General features: G+C 37.6%; 1 protein-coding gene across 1 annotated transcript in view; it reads left to right on the top strand.

Annotated features, from left to right (window-relative positions):
- celf3a (cugbp, Elav-like family member 3a) overlaps positions 1-14051 on the top strand; it is a 41881-nt gene extending 27830 nt beyond the window's left edge. Inside the window, exons 8-14 of the mRNA XM_059349564.1 lie at positions 260-404; positions 4643-4792; positions 5047-5106; positions 5907-6011; positions 7270-7413; positions 9387-9519; positions 13325-14051. Coding sequence (XP_059205547.1) covers positions 260-404; positions 4643-4792; positions 5047-5106; positions 5907-6011; positions 7270-7413; positions 9387-9514 — 732 coding nt within the window. The 3' untranslated portion in view covers positions 9515-9519; positions 13325-14051. The remainder of the gene's footprint in view (positions 1-259; positions 405-4642; positions 4793-5046; positions 5107-5906; positions 6012-7269; positions 7414-9386; positions 9520-13324) is intronic.
- Positions 14052-21498: the final 7447 nt, after the last annotated feature.

Below are 21498 nucleotides of genomic sequence, written 5' to 3'. Positions count from 1 at the left end.
CCGGTGTAGTTTTTCTACTTTACAGCAATATAATATTACACTCGGGGGATGCACACTTGCAGGAACAGACTCCAAACGCAGAAAATCCTGACTCCTCTCTCTCTCTCTGTCTCTCTCTCTCTCTCTCTGTCTCTCTCTCTCTCTCTCTCGCTCTCTCTCTCTCTCTCTCTGTCTCTCTCTCTCTCTCTCTCTCTCTCTCTCTCTCTCTCTCTCTGTCTCTCTCTCTCTCTCTCTCTCTCTCTCTCTCTCTGTGCTCCAGTTGATGCAGCAGCAGGCCCTGGTAGCGCAGTCGGCCTACCTCTCTCCCGTTGCCACGGTGGCGGCTGTTCAGATGCAGCAGCTCGCCGCCCTCAACCCCAGCAGCATCATTGCCACGCCGATCGCATCCATCACCCCCTCCTCAGGTAATGAGAGGCAGAGATGTCTGGCCCCGGCCGGCTTTGATTAGATTTCTACTTGAAATATGACGACAGAAGCACAAGGAGAGGTGGACCTAAGAGGACAAAATAACAAACATTTATTTTGTAGGTTTTTTTTATTTATTTCCCAGTCGGTCATGATCAGAGGTGGAGGAAGGATTCAGATACTTTACTTGAGGAAAAATACTAATACTACACTTATAAGTTACAGTCCTGCATTGAAAATGTTATTTATTTACTCGAATATTCTTTGAGAAAAAAACCCTTTTTAGAAGTACTTCCTCATAAGACATAGTTTGGATTTTCTGTGATCCTTTACAATGTTGTCCAATCGACAGTCCAACCAAAATAATAAAACACAACATTATAATAATTATTATTAAAATAATTGAAAGGAAAAGCAGCAAATATTCACATTTCACAAAGCTGGAACCATGAAATGTTTTTACGTAAAAAAAACAACTTAATTGGTCAAAATAATGTCATTCTTTTTGCCAAATGAATCACCAAATCATTTCAGCTGTACTTGTCTATATAGATAAATTAGATAAATGTAAACAATTAAAAAGTGCAACATTTTCATCTAAATCGTAGAAATAGACAGTAGACATTCTTTAACATTTAAGGCAGAAAACACAGTAAAATGGTGAGTTACAGCAGAGCACCTGCATCCTGCAACTCCTCAGATAATCTGTGTTATATGCATGTTGTTACCAGGGCTGAGATTTGAGAGATTGAGCAAAAAGTCAGTCCCAAATTTAGGATTACATGAAACAGACAGAAGCAGCAACTTCGCACTAATGAAACTGTAAACAGCACATGTGGAGACAGTCATGTCCCCCTCGGGATGAACTGTAATAACTTGGGTGATCCCCGAGCTGATTCAACTGGAGCCATCATCGGGGGTCAAAACTTTAATTTGTCCGATACTTTGATTCATGACCAAATACCTGAAAATATTATTCAGCCTTGGTTGTATTTTGTGTTCAGTTCAAATTAGCAAAGGTTAGCAGGTTGAACCAAGATGATGATCATGGTAAATATGACCTGCTCAAAGGTTCCCAGTGGAATTTTCTTCTAAACAAGCAAAAATTATATTTATGTTACTCACCAGAACACACAGTATGTATGAGAGTTATTGTAGATCTGAATCTTTCATTAGCTTTTATTTTACTTACAGTTTTGGTTAGTTAATAATAAGTGGTAGTGTTTGCATGATTTAAATCAGGGGTGGGCAATTCATTTTCCCAAGGGGCCACATGAGATACTGTGAAGGTTGTGAAGGGCTGGACCTCAAAACTAAATTCTGCTCAATATTATATTCATCGCTTGATAAAATGCAGTAAATTATACAGTTTTGAGCTGCTGGTAAGAATAAACAATTATGATAAAACTATGTTAATGAGGAAGTCAAATAAAGCTGTAAAACAATAGTAAAATCTCCAATCATTATCTCACTTTTCCATTTATTTTTAAACAACATTCAAACCACGAAAATAATAAAGAGCATGTTTGTAATGCAGTAAACCAGCAATTCTTTTCAACTCTATGCAAAAAGCAAAAAGTGTTTTGACAAGGTAACAAGTTAACTCAGTGTTTTTTTGTGGAATGCATGCACAAGTGTAAATCGCCTTCAAAATAAAAGCACTGTGGCTGTATTGATTTCTAATTTCCGCGTAACCTCACACAGGCCAGACAGAGGCAGCCAACGCCCAGGTCTGATTTGAATAGTTCAAAATAGATATTACAACACAAATACAGTCATGTTTAAATAAACATATGCCTCCTCATACTTATTGTGCTGACAAATCTAGAAAAATAAAGATATTTCTTGTAATTATTCCTGTAAATTTTTGTTTTCTATGCACACAATATCATATCCATGGAGTTTTATTTTTTTCCCCCAGTTAACTAAAATGTCTCTTCACACCTATTTTTATTTATTTTTTATTTTTTTGTCAACTATAATAACTTTGGTCTGTATCCATGAGGTCTTACAATAGTGTCGAATGCATTCCTTTCCCATAAAACATCTGCAAAGCTGATCTTTCTTAAGTATTTTTAAACCCTGCATTGTTTACGTCCACGGTTATGAGCCTCTTCTCCTCTACTGCCTTTGTTGGCACATTTCTTTGCACATTACAGCCACCTGTAGATCAGTGAGATGGTGTGAAAGCACTGGCAGGAGGGTTTATCACTTCCCCTGCGTGCATCATAAAAAATAAAAAGCTCCTTAGTACTACTAAAGGTCAGAAGCTCCGCAGGGTACCTTTAACATCAGCATGTTACCTTTGTCATTGTGGGAATATCAGCATGCTGATGCCAGCATTTAGGTCAAAACACCGCTGTGCCGAAGTGCAGCTTCTCAGAGCCGCTCGCCTCGCTGTGCACTCATATACGCTCACATTCTGTGTATAATTTCTGTAACATAGATTTCCTATTCTCTCATTTCATTATGTTGTTTATTCTGTACACAAAACATATTATATGACTGTCTGTTCTGGGAGAGGGATCCCTCTTTAGTTGCTCTTCCTGAGGTTTATTCCACTTTTTTGTGGAGTTTTTCTTGCAAGCAGTCAGAAAGGAAATATTGTGTCATACGCTGAACAGATTATAAATAGTTGGGCAGCATAGCTCAATATATCATAACAATTGTTGTGATAAAAGCACCCAATTTGGCAGATGTGTTGTTAAATATATTGGGAACAAAACTAGATATTTGGCCGTCACAAACTCAGACCCTGGTTGCCGTGGCAACAAGCAGTTGGTTAAACATTAATTTCCAATTGGACCCAAGTGCAATAATGGACATAATCTACAGTCATGGAAAAATTATTAGACCACCCTTGTTTTCTTCAGTTTCTTGTTCTTTTTAATGCCTGGTACAACTAAAGGTTCATTTGTTTGAACAAATATAATGATAACAACAAAAATCTTGATAATAACCGATAATCATTATCAACAAAAGCCATGGAAAATGGTTATATATCAGCTCTTAAATTAAACTCTTTTGAGTTATTTTTGTTGTTATCATTATATTTGTCCAAACAAATGTACCTTTAGTTGTACCAGGCATTAAAAAGAACAAGAAACTGAAGAAAACGAGGTTGGATCCTTTCAGTCTGAACCAAATAAAATACTCACTCACACTTTTACAGACATTTACAAAGTAATTGGTCATCCTCATTATATTATAATGTTATTATATTGTGCCGTGAATCAGTAAAGTTATAAAGCCCTGAGAGGCAAATTTGCGAAAAAGCCATGCTCTCAAAACTACGCCCACGGGAGGGGAAAAGAATCAGTGCTGAAACACTAGAAAAATGCCTGCAGCCAGGTGAAACATTAGATATAAGCATGTGAAAGGATTATTTTAGCACCTTGTGTCAACCAGAGAGGACAAAAACTTGTTTTAGTTGTGAGTTAGCAAGCTTAGGTGATTGCAAACGGCAGCTTTCTGATTTATCCATTTACATTTACATTTAGTCATTTAGCAGACGCTTTTATCCAAAGCGACTTATAGGAAGAAGAAAAGCAAACAATCAAGGTATAGTGCAAAAAGACCTATTAGTGCATCAATAAGTGCTAGTGACAATTCTTTAAGGAGTAGAATTATCCACTACAACACAAGCTGCATATTGTCAGAATGCTTCAGCTCAACTAACAGAAATATAGATATTGTAAAACTCACTGTCATTTGGATGAATGGCTTGGTAACAAAATACTTGCTGCACACGTAACGTTAGGCACACTGAGTTCTCCCATCCTCCCTGCTGACGCCCCACCTTTTAATGCCTGTCTCCACTTCTGACCTCCTAAAGACTTGGTTTTTCAATCGTCAGCTTATAAAAACTTAGCTCTGGGTTCTTCATCCTGTTGGTAGTGCATCCCACCACACAGCAGCTTACAGGCTTTTTCCTGTTGTTTGCTGGCAGGCAGAATTGACATGGATGCACCTTCATGTAATACGAAATCAATAGAGAGCGATAAATAGTTCTCCTTCTCTTGTGTGGGCGGGACTTAATTGCGCTCTGTCTCTATTGGGCTATATTAATAAAACCGACTTGACTTGAAGTTAATTACTGACTTTAAAAAAAATCAATCATCAAAAAGGGAAATCAAATCATTTTCCGTTGATTAAGAGGTTTTTAATGCACTTGCCTTGTACTTATCTCCTCTTTGTCTTGATAAAATAAAAAGTGATGCTTTAAACTTGTCTCCAGGTACCAGCACTCCACCCTCCATGGCAGCCACGCCTGTTCCTGCTCTGCCTCCGCCAATCGCAGTGAACAGCTACGCCTCCGTGCCAGCCCCACCCAACGGCCAATCAGCAACCGAAGCCCTGTACACCAACGGGGTTCATGCCTATCAAGGTACTGCTGCGACATCTTTCACAGCACCAGAAAGTAGAGAAAAACTGCCCCAGAATATTGCTCCACAGATTCACAGGCTTTTTCATGAGTGGTCTAATCAAGAGGAAAGGAAATTAAATTAAAGCACTAAATGTTATCTAGAGCGTGCTGATGTGCCCCACATAACCCTTTTTTTTTCTTTTTGGTGTGTGTGTGTGTGTGTGTGTGTGTGTGTACACATAACAGTTTGTGACGGTGTGTTTATTCTGCCACAGCTCAGAGTCCTGTCCTGGACCCTCTGCAGCAAGCTTATACAGGCATGCAGCACTATACAGGTGAGCCTCACTGTTTCAGAGCAACTGTCAGATGTGTCCCATGTAACACCATAAATTGACATTTATTTATAGCAATGTATTGTTGTATGCTTGTCTTATTGCTGCATATACCATTTGGGCTTAGTGTCAGTGTTTGTAGGAGAAAAAAGGGAATATTAAAAAATGTAAAGGGCCCTCAGAGTCCAGCCCTCTGCCCAATCTCAAAGTGCAAAATGCAAAGTGAAAAATTATTTGTGCAGCCACACTGTGACTGGGATTTGCTCCAAAATATAATGGGTTCTTCCTCTGCCCATGCTGCACGCTCCCACCAAGTTTCATGAAAATCGGGTCAGCAGTTTTGCCGTACTGCTGTCAAACAGACCAACAATCAAACATAACCTTCTTGGTTATAATCTCACACAAACAAATATACATTTTACATGAATTCTGACCGCTGGACCTCACATTTTTGTAGTTTTAGATCTTTGAAACAGCCCTCCAGTCTACTAGAATACAAATCAGTTTTATGTAACATAATGGGATGCAGCTACATTACCTTTGCTCTCCCCAACTACCCAACACTGCATGTGCAAAGTAGAAAATCCACATCCAAAGTCAAAACATGCACATATATTACAAATGTAAATACCCGCCGCTCTATAGAATGAGTCACACATCACAAACTAAATGCAAAGCATCTCCCGGTTTTAGCAAATCTGTAGGTGGGGGATGCAGCGCTGTCAGATGTTGTTTTGAAGAAAAACTGATTAGTTTGCAGTCTCTCTCCTGCTCTCTGCTCACCTGTTCCTCCTCCCCGTCAGCCACCTACCCTGCTGCCTACAGCCTGGTGGGACAGCCGTTCCCCCACCAGCCCACACTGGTGGCTCAGCAGCCGCAGCAGCCGCAACAGCTGCAGCAGCGAGAAGGTAAACTCAAAAAGCAGTGCTCGAATAATCATATCTTTGAGAGACATTCCAGTGGTATCGCCTGTTTTAGGACTTTTACCACAAATCACACACACTCACAGATAATGATTTTACTGCTGCTGCCTTTCTACATAGCTGTGGGTTTTCTTTTATTTATGTATGATATGAAAGTGCATTAGCAGACTTTTACAACTTGTTTGAGAGATATGATTTATCACAGTGAAGACAAAGTCTGAGTTAATCTTTGACCAATAGCTGCTGCTACTAAGGATCATTTGCATTGCTGAAAATTCTATCAAGTGTTATTTTAATTATATGGTTTTGACTATAAAATGTCTCAAAAATAGTAGGAAAAATGTGACAGATTACAATTTCCAAAAGACCAAAATTATGTTTCTGAATCTCTTTTTATCAGACCAAGAGTCCAAAAGATTGCCCAAAATATTCTATTTACAATAATACTTCATTCTTTTTATTATTTTATTCTTTTTCTAATTTAATTTTAAATACGTATTCAGGTTTTTTTCCCCTGTTTTTTATTTATTTATATTAAGTATGTATTTGGTTATTTTTAAAATTTAATTTCATTTTATTTATTGTCTTTTTAAAGTGTGTTCTTCATATTTATTTAGTTTTTTACATTTTGTTTCTTTTTATGAAAAAGAATCATGGCATTATCATGTTTTGTTGTTAGCAAATTATGCTTAACAATAAAAAAAAAACATTTGCAACAATGATGCTGAGACACTTTATGATATGATGTTTTATTGCTCATTTAAAACAAAAATGATATGACTCTGTTGTCTGTATGGTAAACATGTAGCTGCAGCCTGGAGACAATTAGCTTAGCATAAAGACTGGAAACTGGGGAACAGCTTGCCTGGCTCAGTCCAAAGGTAACAAAATCTGTCTACCAGCACTAATTAGTGAGCTTTTAGAGGTGCTGGTAGACAGATTTTGTTACCTTTTGGTCTGTGCCAGGTTAGCTGTTTCCTCCAGCTTCCAGACTTTATGCCCTGTGCCTCTATTTTTGCACCAAGATAACCAGCTTCTGGCTGCAGATTTAAAGAGGACATAAATTTAACTCACAGCAAAAATGCACTAAGCTAATCCTTCTTTTAGCATTCACTAACAAAAGTGTGTGTTGTATATTGTGTTTCTTGCACTCACTCACTGCACTTTTCACTCATCGTCTGACCTGTCTTGTCTCTTCGTGTCACGTCTGCGTGTGTCGTGCCTCTCCTCTATTTGTGTGCAGGTCCCGAGGGCTGCAACATCTTCATTTACCACCTGCCACAGGAGTTCACCGACTCTGAGATACTGCAGATGTTCCTTCCCTTTGGAAACGTCATCTCTGCAAAGGTCTTCGTCGACCGCGCCACCAACCAGAGTAAATGCTTTGGTGAGTCACTCTGATGGCTGCTGTCACCTTGTGGTGTTTCCGTTTGATGACAGATGTCTTTTACACCAAAAATGTCATCTTAGTTCTATTTCATGCTTCCCACTAGTCCTTGAGTCCTATATAGACAAAGGTCATTGAAAGTGCTTGAATTAATATATTTTGTGCAATAATAGCAATTGAAGTGCTTTTGATATATTTTTTTAATTAATGTAGTACAATGGCTACGTTCAGTTGCCTGCATGTGTTGCGTCACTGCTTCACGCGCCACCTGCCTCGAGAAAGTGCGACAGTCATGTGCGTCCCCTTAACACAACACAATGGAGAAGTGTTCACACATTCAAGCCTCTCTCCCTTTTTAATTGTCTTTAATAGCTTCTCTAAAGCGTGCTAGTTCTCATTAGAAATTCTCAGTTTTGTAACAGTAATTAACCTAGATCCATGTCTCAAGCTGTGTCTTGAATTTGAGGGAATTGGGACTTAAAAGTAAGATAAGATAAGCTAAGATGAGATGAGATAAGATAACATAAGATAACATAAGATAACATAAGATAAGACAAGACAAGACAAGACAAGACAAGATAAGATAGGACAAGATTATAAAGTGCCACAACTAAAGGTGCATTAGGGATAAAGAAGAAAATATAAAAACAGATAAAAATGAGAATAACAGATAAAACAAAAATAAAACACTCATGTCTGGTGTCGTAATAAATAAATATAATAAGAAGGATAAGGCAGTAAGTTAATTTCACATATTGAATTATGTTACATATTAGAGTTTAGGTATATTGTACATGCTCTGTCAGTATAAGAGCAGAAGACAAGTTAATGACTCATTTTAAGTGTCCTGAAAGTCCTTGAAAAGCCCTTGAAATTTATGTTTAAGAAGGTTTATTGTGTTATTTTATGTTAAATCCTGACCTGGAATGTAACCAAAGCTGGCAGCTAAGTTTATCTGTATAGCACCTTTCAACAAAAGTGCTTTACACAAAACATTAAAAGCATTAAAAAGAGACATATATGAAATGACATTCAAATATAAAATTTTAGGACTGAAAACGAGCAGATAAAATATATAGATAAAAATATAAAATGACATTCAAATATAAATATTGAAAGCAAGCTGATAGAAATAAAATAAAATATCAAATATCAGGAATAAAGGTTACAGTGCAGTATTACTGAAAGGCAGTGGCAAACAGAAAAGTCTTGAGTTAAGTTTTGAGTTGAGAGTTGAAGCAGACCTGCATTTTCATGGGAGTTTGTAGTGAAGTTTCAAAATAAAAGTCCTTGTTATGCAGAATGGACCCATGCAGATTGTTATATATATTCTAATATTATTTAATTATTTGTATTGATGCATTTATGTAAGCAGTGTTTTAATTGTGTAAAGATAGGGCTAAATTAAATTAAATTTACAATTATGAAAAGTCAAATCACTTAAAATTGATCATGTTTTTAATGTTAAATCTTGACCTGAAAAGTAACTAAAGCTGGCAGCTAAATGTAGTACAGTAAAAAGTACAATATTTGCCGCAAAATGTATTTTTAAGTATCAAGTTAAAAGTCCTCGTTATACAGAATGGACCCATGCAGATTGTTATATATATTCAAATTAAAGTTTGACTATTTTTATTGATGTATTTATGTAAGCAGCATTTTAATTTTGCAAAGATATGGCTCATTTTAACTGTTTGATATACTATATAACTGTAATATACTGAGGTTTAATAAACATTTTTAAAAAGTTGAATAACTTAAAATTGATCATGTTTTCATGTTAAATCTTGACCTGAAAAGTAACAAAAGCTGTCAGCTAAATGTAGTGGAGTAAAAAGTACAGTATTTGCCTCAAAATGTGGTGTAGAAGTATAAAGTTACATAAAATGGAAATACTCTCGAAACGTGCACATACCTCAAAATGTACTTAGTTACATCCATTCAGAACTGATGCTGAATTTTCCCCTCTGCAGGTTTTGTGAGTTTCGACAACCCATCCAGCGCCCAGACTGCCATCCAGGCCATGAACGGCTTCCAGATCGGCATGAAGAGACTGAAGGTGCAGCTGAAGAGGCCCAAGGATGCCAACAGGCCTTACTGAAGGAGGTGAGTTATTGCATATTGACACACTCGAGGACTTGGGGAGGGATTGATAGACAGCTGGGAATGTGTCTGGAAGTTAAAGAGACAGAGTGGATGTAATTGGGGGGCTCAGCTCTTAAATGGCTGTCTTTCATGTGGAACTGAAGAAGTCAATAACCCTACAGTAGATTAACTTTAATGAGGTGGCAGCACTCGTCAATTTGAAATGCACTGTGTATAAAAAGAGGCTGCTTTTCTTTTCTTTTCTTTTCTTTTTTTTTCGATTGAGAAGTAGACTTTTTTCCGACTCGGTTCAAATGTTTGTGTCTAACCAGTGTTCTGTCGCAGGGTTGAAACTGTTCGTCATTAATTTTTTGTTTTACTTTTTTCATTTATTGTTTTTGTGCTGTGCCATATGCCATTTTTCCTGAAAAAAACATCACACCACTTCTCAAGACTGTCCCGTCCATACATATATCGTGGAGACGTGCGCTAAAAGACCGCTAAAACCTCCCCCCCTTCCTTCTCACTGCGTTGTAAGTTAATTGGCCTGTGTTGGGTGCTGTGGCGATATTGCCTGTGATGGTTGCCATTAGCAAGTTTTTTTTTGTTATTTTGGGCCGTTGCCTTGATTCACCATGCTCAAACTGCATGGCGGGTTACTGTGGCGACCATGAACTGTGTTTGGTGCGTTGTGAGTTTCCTCTTATTATTTTGTCCTGGTTTTAATCCTTGCAAACACTGATCAATAACTGTCACTTTACCTCAGCATCTGTAAGCAACTGATTATCATGACATGCTGGTTTTTTTCACCTTTCAAGTCCTCTAAAAGCTTCAATGCTCAGAGCTAAATTAGCCTGTTGTCCATCAAATATGGATATTATTAGACTTTTCTCCTTTTTTTTGGTTTCTGATTAGTTTCCTTTTTTGTCTGTCATGATTATCATTCTTACACATCCCCTCTGTTTAGTTGGTTGGTGTGGTAGTTTTCGGTGAGTGCGGGGTTTTCGTTTGGTTGTAACTCAATTCCAAGTGACTTTGTGCCTGAACTTTGTTTGGTTTTTGTGAGACTGGAAATGTACTGATCGTGCCCCTGTAAATGGTTGACAATATAGTATTAATAGCCCCTTTCAGACTGCCGTTTCAAGCTACGATATTCACGCCTCTGTGACGTTTGGCCTTCAGTCTGAACGTCCCAGAGGTGTGATGGGGGGGATCAGAGGTAGTAACGCGCCTTCAGAGGTAGTAACAGACATGTTAAATTCGTTCGATCAATGTGGACCGGTGGTGACATACAGTACTGTGCAAAAGTCTTAGGCAGGTGTGAAAAAATGCAGTAAAATAAGAATGCTTTCAAAAATAGAAATGTTAATAGTTTATTTTTATTAATTAACAAAATGCAAAGTGAGTGAACAGAAGAAAAAAAATCTAAATCAAATCAATATTTGCCTTCAAAACCAGCATGAATTCTTCTAGGCATTTTTTCACACCTGCCTAAGACTTTAACACAGTACTGTATGCCATTTGTGTGACCAACATTCGTGTAATAAGAAAGGGAGTGGAGCGTATCATCAGAAACATCTTGAGTCCGACAGTAATCGAATCATGTTCAGCTAAATGCAGAACAACTTTGGTTGAATATGTAGAATCTCTACAGCAAGAAACAGCATGACTTGCAGTTCTTCCACCATTATTGTTCTGAATGCACCTGCAGCTGCAGTTGCTTATTGTAGACGTACTGCCACTGCTCTGTTACCACGGCAATACCGTGTCCTCCCACTTCGTTCTGCAATGCCGGATTGCAATGTGTATAGACGCCAATATAAACGTTATAACGTTGCAGAATCAGTATGAATGTCCTAAGACGAAATGACAGCAGAGCTCATTGCAGCACTTTTACGGAAACGCGGTCTGAAAAGGGCCAATGGCTGTGTGTGTGTGTGTGTGTGTGTGAGTGTGTGTGTGTGTGAAACAACAAGAAGGTGCGTGGATTTTCATATTCGTGTGTCTTGTATTGATTAGATGTGAAAAAATATTCATGTGTACGTGAATGTGTGTGCGTGTGTGTGTGTGTGTGTGTTTGCGTGTGTTTGTGTGTGTGTTGTACCAAATGAGACACTAACCTTACTTTAGAAGGTTTTGGGTAAAGCTGTTTGGTTCCTGTGACACGTGCTGCTGGCTGAGGAACTGCATTCCTCTGTAGGAATTCTGGGACTCTAAAAATATGATGATAATAATAATAATAATAACAAAAAACAGTACTATTGAAATAATATATACAAAAAAAACAATAACACAAAGCACATGATGTGTCTCATGCACAGGGTATCTGCAGGTCTGAAAAGGTAAGACATTTTAATTAAACAAAAACAAAAGCCTTAAAAAGTCTGATATCATTTTTTTTCTATTCTGAAAAAAAGCACAAAATATAAAGATGTTTGAATTAATTTCAACCTCTACACATTTGTCTTAAATAGACCCTGACATATTTGATATCTCATGATCTAATCATAGTTATAATTTATAGAAATGTAAATGGGTTTGTAAGGAGTCATAGAAGTCCCATAAATAAAAATACATTTGTTAAAGAGTAAGAAAATAAATATGGAAATATAAGGAGGAATACATGAAATAATGTGGAATAAAGACAAATTAAAAAGTACATTAAAAATGTGGAAATATAAAGATAATTAAATATAAGACAAAAAAGTAAACACATGTGGAAATATAGACAGAAATATATAAAAGAATAAAAGAAAAAAAATAGTCATTTATATGCAAAAATATATTTTATCTTTTATATTTACAGAAATATGTAAAATGCTAAATTTGAAAATAAATTAAAATGCTTATTCTTTTATATTTTGTCATTTCTCTTTTTATTTCCACATTTATTCAAACTTTTCTGTTTCTCTTTTTTTACTTGTTATTTGTAATTATCTACACTCAGTCCATATTATTTTTTTTATTCTTCTTCATATTTTGTCATTTCTCTTTTTATTTCCACATTTATTCAAACTTTTCTGTGTTTCTCTTTTTTGTGTACTTGATATTTGTAATTATCTACACGCAGTCCATATTATCTTTTTTATTCTTCTTCATATTTCCACATTATTTTCTTTTTCTTTTACAGCTTTATTCCTTTCTTTATGGCTTTCCTATGACTCCATAGGTTTAGACAAAGTTTGAGGGTTTGTAATGGCTGTTTGTGAGGATTTTAAAAATCTAATCACCATTTAGAAAAGGACAGCAGAATCACATTACCTGCTCCGATACACAACCGGTGTTAAATTTGAATAAACTAACATGACAAAAAGGTGTTAAAAAGCCACAGACAGATATTTCTGGTACCTGCAGATGCCCTGTTTGCAGCAACCTGCATCACAAATAAACTACCTGGTGGATGATTTAAATAATTTTACCTCCCTGAGAAACCGCAGTTTGGTGAACAACACGGTTTTGAATATCATTAGAAAAAATGTAAAATAGTCTCCAACTGTTATCTAAAATTTTTTTGGAGGTTACAGTTATCCCCACCAGAATTCCTACTGTGCATGTTCTGAATTAATTTGCCTGCCAAAAGAGATGACAAACTATTTTTCTAAGAACGTGCATACACTTGCAGCAGTGTGACTGTCACTATTTGAGTTGCATGGACACTAGTTGATTACTGAGACTCCCCTGAGGCATCAGTGCAAGCAGTGTGTATTGCAGACACCACTCCACTTCCAAAGTCTTACATTGATGTGTTTGATGTGTGTGATTTGCTTTAAAATGCCCTGTGCTCTTTCTCTTTCTCTTTCTCTTTCTCTCTCTTCTTCACTTGCAGGAAAAACCTAAGAGTTCAATCAAGAAAACCACTTGGGATGTCCCAGCCTTTTTTGGTTGTTTGACCAACCGTATAGCACAGGAGCAACACTTCACAAAAAGCAGTATCACATGTATGCGCTTACAAAAACAACAAACAAACAAACAAACGGCAGTAAAATCAGCAACAAAATACATCTACAGAATCTGCATCCGCAATATCCGAAGTGCTCCAGATTTCCTATCATTCCACAGCTGGATTCATTTATATTATGTACATAATCTATTGTCGGCAACGAGATCTACATGTTAAGAAAAAGCATATCACTGATGTTATTCTTCTGAACAGGGTTCTACTGTATAGTGTGATTTGTGGTCTATGGCGTCAAAAGGAAGGCCAGTCTACACAGTCGGAGGCAAAAGAAAATACTATTCTGTATGATTACCATTGGTAATATTGTTATGTAGAGTTAGTTTTATTATTTATACGTAAATTAAAAAACATGGGGTGATTAAACTGGAAAAGATTTGGATGTCCTCTCACTGTACATACCTTGGTTTAAAGATGGAGTCGAAGGGCTTCACGAGTTGAGATTCTCTGCTGCCACTACTTTTCAAATTAACAAAGTGGAAGGAATGGCTGGGAATTTTTCTATCTTGATTTTTTACGTTTTAATTTATTTGGTAATCAATTTGATGGAGGAGGGGGAGATGTGACAATTTCTTTTTTAATTTAAGAAGAAGATAAAGATGGAGATGAAGAAGAAGAAGAAGAAAAAAAAGAGGATTCCTGTGGTCTTCAAGACCAATGAACACACTTATTAATATAGAGTTTTTAATTACATAAATGTACCTATGGAAGTAAAAAAAACATAATGTTTCTTTATTTATTCTCTACAATCGCTGTTTTAAAACATGTCTTTAAAAGAAAATAAAGTACAATTTAGAAAAAAAGGTGTGTCTGTTTAATGTTATTATTTTTTCTCTCAGCATGACAAATCAAAAATGGCACTTCTTTTGTTCCATTTGTTTAAACAGACGACAGGATAGACTAAAGATTGTCTCAGATTTTTGGGTGTTTGATCATAAATGAGTTATCCAGGGGAGTTTGCTGCTCTCTATAGGCCTGAAGGAGAATTGAGGAAAAAAACATCTGGCCTCCAGTGTTGGTTACATGTGCACATGTAGACCAAACTTACACAGACGTACAGGAAGGAAATTATAGGAACAAATCGGTCTTTTTATTGTCACTTCTTGAATTAATTACCATTGGTAAGTGGAGTGCAATTACAAGCCTGTACATACTGTCCATTATTATTGCACACAGTTACGTTGAGTCATCGATAACTACACCTAGGCTTTTATTTATTAATAACACTACATGCATGATAATCCAGGTCAGGTATGAAGAGGATGGACAAAGGCTGAGGTGTGTGCAACCACAGCTGGGGTGTGCAGAGAGTTTATGGGTTAGGTCTGATGCGTCCAAACACGCCTCGGCCTCCTTTGGCATGCCTGGGTGTATGAGGGGTGATTAATGCCACAAAGCACATGCCACAATCCAGGAAAAACAGCTGCTAAACACTTTTGCTTGAGGATCTACTATTATATATATGATGTTGGAAAATATTAGCCCCCAGATATGAGCATGGTATAGTAAGAAATCATTTAATATATGTAAGTAAAATACTCATAGGGCACTTTTTATATATGGCCGCGCAACAAAGAAGCCCCAACTGAAAAGGGCCCTGAGGACAGTGAAATCTGATATAATTGAACCTTTGCTCAACTTGAGTCCTGGCTGCTAGATAAAAAGTGAAGAAAACAATTGTAAACTAGCCTGATAAGGAATAGCTCATAAAAATACCATAGGTTGTTTTTTTTATTTGATTATATCAGGTCCTGTACTTGACTACAGTTAATTCTGAAATAACACTGAGGTCAGGTGAGGAGCGGTGGGTGGGTTTCTGGGGCTCCAGACCTGAATGGTTTCTCAAAAGTCCTGAATTTATTTTATTTTTTTAAAACATCTTTTAACTATGTGTCATTTTTCCTCAGTCTCTCTGGTTGAACTGGCAAGTCAGTGGAGCAAAAGTTCTATTACAGGGGATATTGTCACCATATTTTCAGTCCATCCTAACATTGTCACAGGAGGTTGCTCTATCCTACTACTACTACTACTTTTCTATGCTATTCCCAAAGAAATCTAATATTTTAAATATATATAAATATATTTTTATTTTTTGGCCTAATATTCCATTCAAAGTATTAAAAATGTATGAATTGTGCCGAGGTGGGACGTGGGGGTAATTTAATTTAATTATTTTTCTTGTGTTTTTGTTCATTATCGTTTGTGTATGTGTATATGTGACTGTTTACATGTACATATATGTATAAAAAATAAGAAAAGGATAATTGTATTCTGTAATTGGAAATGTCTTATTGTATTTTTCAATGAAGAATATTTTGGGGTAAAAAAGTATTAATAATAATAATAATAATAATAATAATAATAATATTAATAATAATACATTCAATTTTTATAGCACATTTAAAGGTACTCAAAGTTGTTTAACATAACAGCAATAAGACACACACAAACACAAAATGCAAAAGAAAACAGAACTAAACAGAGATGAGAGATTCGAGTTCAGGTCTTGTAAGCTATTTTGAAAAGGTGGGTTTTGAGTTGTTTTTTAAAGGCGTGGAGGGAGTCTGAATTGCTGATGTGAGTAGGGAGGGAGGTCCAGAGGGTCCCCCACGGTGCGGTGCTTTGTCCTGGTGATGGGGGTCAGTAGGTTGGCGTCTGAAGATCTGAGGTTGCGGATGGGGGAATGACGTTGGGGGAGATCTGTGAGGTATGGGGGAGAAGGTTATTGAGGGCTTTGTAGGTGATGAGCAGGATCTTGAAGTGGATTCTGTGCTGGATAGGGAGCCAGTGAAGGTGCTGAAGGATGGGCGTGAAGTGTTCTCTGGAGTGGGAGTGGGTGAGCAATCGGGCAGCTGAATTTTGGACATATTGTAGTTTTTGAAGGTTGTTGGAGGGGAGGCCATAGAGAATGCTGTTGCAATAGTCCAGTCTGGAGGTTATGAAAGCATGAATAAGTGTTTCGGCAGCGGAGGAGGACAGGATTGGACGGACACGTGAGATGTTGTGGAGGTGGAAGAAGGATGTTTTGGTGATGTTCTTGATGTGTGATTTGAAGGAGAGGGTTGGATCCATGGTGACGCCGAGGTTTGGGACAGAGGGGGAGGGGGTGACTGTGTGTCCATCGATGTTCAGTGAGAAGTCCTGGGAAGAGGGGAGGCGGGATTTGGGGCCAGTGATGATGATTTCTGATTTGTTGCAGTTGAGTTTGAGAAAGATGCTGTTCATCCAGGTTTTTATGTCAGTAAGGCAGTTTGTGATGGTGAGCAGAGTGGCGGGGGTGATGGTTTTTGTGGAGAGGGAGAGATGGGTATCATCTGCTTAGCAATGAAATTGTAGTCCATGGTGGCGTATGATGTGACTGAGAAATTATTATGGGATGAATTCAGTTTTAGCAAATTTATCTGATAAACTTTCATTCTATTAACTCTACTCTGCCATAGTATAACTACAATAGGTTTAAGTATTAGTTATGCTGTTAATGCCAAAGTCATAGCCAACCTATGTTATTCGGCATACCGAACGTCAGGATACACCAGCTGACCCATTGTCACTTTTCAACCTCTAAAAAACTCTGGTTTTCAGTTCATCAGCTTAAAAACTTAGTTCTGGATTCTTTACCCTTTCATAGTGCATCCCACCACACAGCGGCCTTTAGGCATTTTACTGGTGTTTTCCTAGGGGGAGGGATTTGACAAGGGAGGGATTTCATTCATTGCAAAGTTATTGGAGAAGGATAGTTTGTTTTCCCTTCTGGTGAGGGTGGGGTTGAAATGCATTGTCTCTCAATAAGACCTTGTTAACATTAGCATGTGGGTTTAAGCAACTTAGCCAAGCACTTCTATGCAAAGGGGAAAGACTGTTTACCCCCCGCCGAACGCCCAACCATGACCACACACTGACTGTATTGTTAGAGAAATGCTTGAGGAAACCTTTAAAAATGAATTATCTGACACCAACCGAAAATCTAACCTAACCTATTTCTCTTTTGCGCAGAACCGCAAAAAGTCTGCGCATACGCAGAAGGGAAAAAAATGATGATAATAATAATAAATAAATAAATAAAAATAATAAAAAATAAAAAATTTAAATAAAAAAAATTTAAAAATTAAAAATAAGAAAGAAAAAACAACAAAGAAAAAAAAATGTAAAAAAAAAAGTAAAAAAAAAAAAAAGTAAAGAAGTAAAAAAGACAGTGGTGGAAGAAGTGTTCAGATCCTTTACTTCAGTAAAAGTACTAATACCACACTGTGAAATGACTCCACTCCGCTCATTTAAACTACCTAATAAACTTTTAAGTGGTTCAATTTATAAAAATGGGTAATCATTTTAAATGTATCATGTTTTTCATTTTAAATCTTGACCTGAAAAGTAACTAAAGCTTTCAGCTAAATGTAGAGGAATAAAATGTACAATATATGCCTCAAAATGTAGTGGAGTAGAAGTATAAAGTTACATAAAATGTACATAAAAGTACCTCAAAATTTTACTTTAAGTCCAGTACTTGAGTAAATGTACATAGTTACTTTCCACCATTGCTACCCGCCTCTTCTAACTTATACATATCAGTAAGAGTCCTCCTTCAGACACTGTATGAGGATTAAAGGGATAGTTTGTGCATCATTATACAAAACTTGGTACAGTTATTGTCAATGCCCTCCTGAGGATAACCCTTTAAGGTTTTATTGATCGGCCCCTAGGTGGCACTGTGGTGGCAGTCTAATTTCATATTTGGTACCGTGGCCACACTATAACACTTAATGCAATGAAATTCATAGGGGTGGTATAGACTGGCCCCTGTAACGCACACACCCCGACGGCAGCATGCCCCAACACGCGTGTACTGCGAGGGCCCATTCAGTACTGCTTGTTTCACTTGTTTTTTAAGCCAAATTGCCAACCATGCTCGGTTTCCAGCTTTACTATGACATATATATTTAAGCAGAATTTCTTGAGGTTAGACTATTGCCTCCGGGAAATGATAATGGACATTTTTCACTGTTTTCTGACACTGTATAGACAAAATAAAAATTACCATAACCACCATCTTGCCACTGCATCTTATTTACCTATTTATTTATCTTGTGTTTTTTTAAGTGTCCTTGTCCTATTCTTCTTTTTGTTTTTTCTACCTCAGTATTTTATTCCACTGTATCTATTTTATTGTATTCAAATACTGGACTGCTATGATGACTGAATTTCCCTTCAGGAATGTATAAAGTAATCTGTCTGTCTGTCTGTCTGTCTGTCTGTCTGTCTGTCTATCTATCAAGACTGTATCCCAAATCGGACACCGTTTGTTACTGTATCCCAAATCTGAAACATCTACAATGCTGCACTTTCCGGTGTTTTCACGGTCATTTCGAATAAGATTGCCACCACCAGTGTAGGTATAATGGATTTATACAAATTTAACAATCTACGTGTGAAATTTAGTTCATGTATGTAACTGTCTCTGAAACAGTTTATGTGTTTGTAGTGTTTATAGACATTCATGGTCATTCAGGTTCCTGGTTATAAAAAGGTGATTTAAACTACAATAATTAATGTCATAAAATGTTTGGTTAAATGTATTTCTTTTTGAGGGCTTTTAATGTGAAATGTAAGGGTCTGATTTAGGGCATTGTGGGAAATGTGAGGTCGAAATGTGAGGCCGGGTCAGTTTGTTGTGGTTCAGTTGCATTATGGGTCAGAGCAGCAGAAAAGGCTGTAGAGGAGAGCAAGCAACGGCAGAACAATAATTCTACATGTGGTCCAAGTGGCGGACACGGTAACTTTCTGTTTATATGTTACAATGATAATTAACAGTGATTGGGAGTTGCATGTGTTTTCAAGTGTGTATGTCTTTATTCATTGTAGTTTTCACGGTGTCAGCTGAAGTACAGAGAGAGAGAGAAAATAAAGCTTCGAGACATCTGTAAGAATCGTGGCCATTCATTTCGTGGGACCGGTGTAGTTACAGTGAAAACGTACCACCGGAGAAAGAAAGGTGCGCGGCCGTGAATGAGAAAAGAAGAAGCACGATCGCTGGGCAGCTTGTGGTCGGAGAGAACGCGGGATACGGCTTGCCAATTCATGGAAGAAGAAGAAGCAAGAGCGCTGGGCAGCGGGTGATCGGACAAAACGCGGGAAAAGGCTTGCCAATTCATGGAAGGAGAGTGGCTGTTCCTGACACCGGCACGTTCGAGAATCGCAGTTCCATTCACAGAGGGCGCCGTCTGACAGCGTAGACTACAGCTCTGCAAATATCCCGTCCATGGGTTACAAAGTGGACTGACTGTTTCATCCCAGCACTGGCAGAAGAGCGAATCGGCAGATAGCATCAGGTTTGATGGTGTAATTTCCATAAAATTTGGAACATTTGCTAATCTTGTGAGAATAATAATACATGTTGAAAATACTGGTTAATTAATAAGAAAGTGACTGATTTATCACTGAAGCCTGATTACAAACCACTGTTGTTATTGTTTATTTTGTTAATGAATGTTGTAATAGTATTTTTGATCCAAGTGTTTGAATGCTTAATCAAAGGAGTGCATTAAGAGGATTTCTTGGTTAAACACTTACAAAATATTGTAACTAAGATCGCAGTTAGCAGGTTTCAAAGCTATGTGCATCTTTTGCCATTAATCGGTGATAGTGTCCTTTCTAAAACATGTACAATGTCAGTTCAGGGAGAAAAATCACAGGCTGATGAATGTAGTGTACAAATTGAGTCACTTCAAGAAGAGCTGACTGAGTTAAGTGAACAACTAAAATCACAAAGTGACAAAGTTGAAAGGGAAAGGTTAGAGACACTCATTGGTGACATTCACGCAAAAATAGAAATTCTGAAAATAACAATGGAACCTACCTCTTTAACTTCATCAACAAGGAAATCTTCTCGGGAGAGAAAGTTTACTCCAAAAATGCAAGAGCTGAAGCAACAAGAGGCTTCACAGAAAGAGAGTAAATTCATCATGCTCTATGAAAGCTGGAAAGAACAAGTTAGAGCTTCTCGTACCAAACTTAAAGACGAGTGCACTGATGAAGACTTGGGTGACATGATGGATGCTGTTGAAGGAATGGAGACAAAAGTGAGAGATATGTATGAAAATATCCGATGTCAATTAGCACCTTCTACTGAGGTTAGAAGAAAAATGGACTCTTGTGCAGCAGTAACAAGGGATTTGATGGAGTTAATGAAAGTGCGCATGAGTGAAGTGGGGCAAGAGGAGTTTGATGTTAAGGCTGAAGAGGCAAGACTTCGTATGGTGCTTGACAGAGAGTATGCCCAGTCAATATTTGGTACTTCAGTCTCAAAATTCACCGTTCGTAGCCATCAGTCAAGCTGTGCATCAGAACAGCAAAGTATGACAGCAAAAAGAGCAGAATATGCTGCACAGTTAGCTGCAAAACAGGCTGAAATGAAGAGGGAAGAAGCAATTGCTACACAAAGGCAAGAACTCAGAAGGCTAGAAAATCAGAGAGATCTTGAAGTAATAGCTGCCAGGCTTAAGGCATACTCTGAAACTGAAAGTGAGGCTGATGACCAAAACAGCACGGCAGGCAGTAAGTTGGCCAGTCATACTCCTGTACCTAAAAAAGAAAATAAAGGGGAACAAACGTGTAACAATAACACTGAACAGTCAAAGAATGCTAACAATGAAGCATCGTTAGTGCAAGCCCTACATGACACAATGGTTCTTACCAGACTTCCTGCACCAGAGCCCTCAGTCTTTTCAGGAGACCCACTCAAGTTTTTAGAATGGAGCACAAGCTTCAAAGCATTGATAGAACGTCGCTGCATGAATCCAGCAGACAGATTGTTTTACCTCCAAAAATACATTAGTGGTGAGGCACGGTCTGTACTGGAAGGAAGCTTCTATAGAAAGGATGATGAAGCTTATGACCAAGCATGGGAGGTATTGAATGCACGATATGGTAACTTCTTTGTAATCCAGCGTGCATATAGAGAAAAACTAAACAACTGGCCGAAGATTGGCTCAAGGGAGTCAGTTAAACTGAGACAATTTAGTGATTTTCTGACAGCCTGCAGCAATGCCATG

Source organism: Centropristis striata, chromosome 14 (assembly GCF_030273125.1).
Source record: "Centropristis striata isolate RG_2023a ecotype Rhode Island chromosome 14, C.striata_1.0, whole genome shotgun sequence".
NCBI lineage: Eukaryota > Metazoa > Chordata > Actinopteri > Perciformes > Serranidae > Centropristis > Centropristis striata.
The sequence above is the reverse complement of the archived record's forward strand: the minus strand, read 5'-3'. Positions and strand labels throughout refer to the sequence as shown.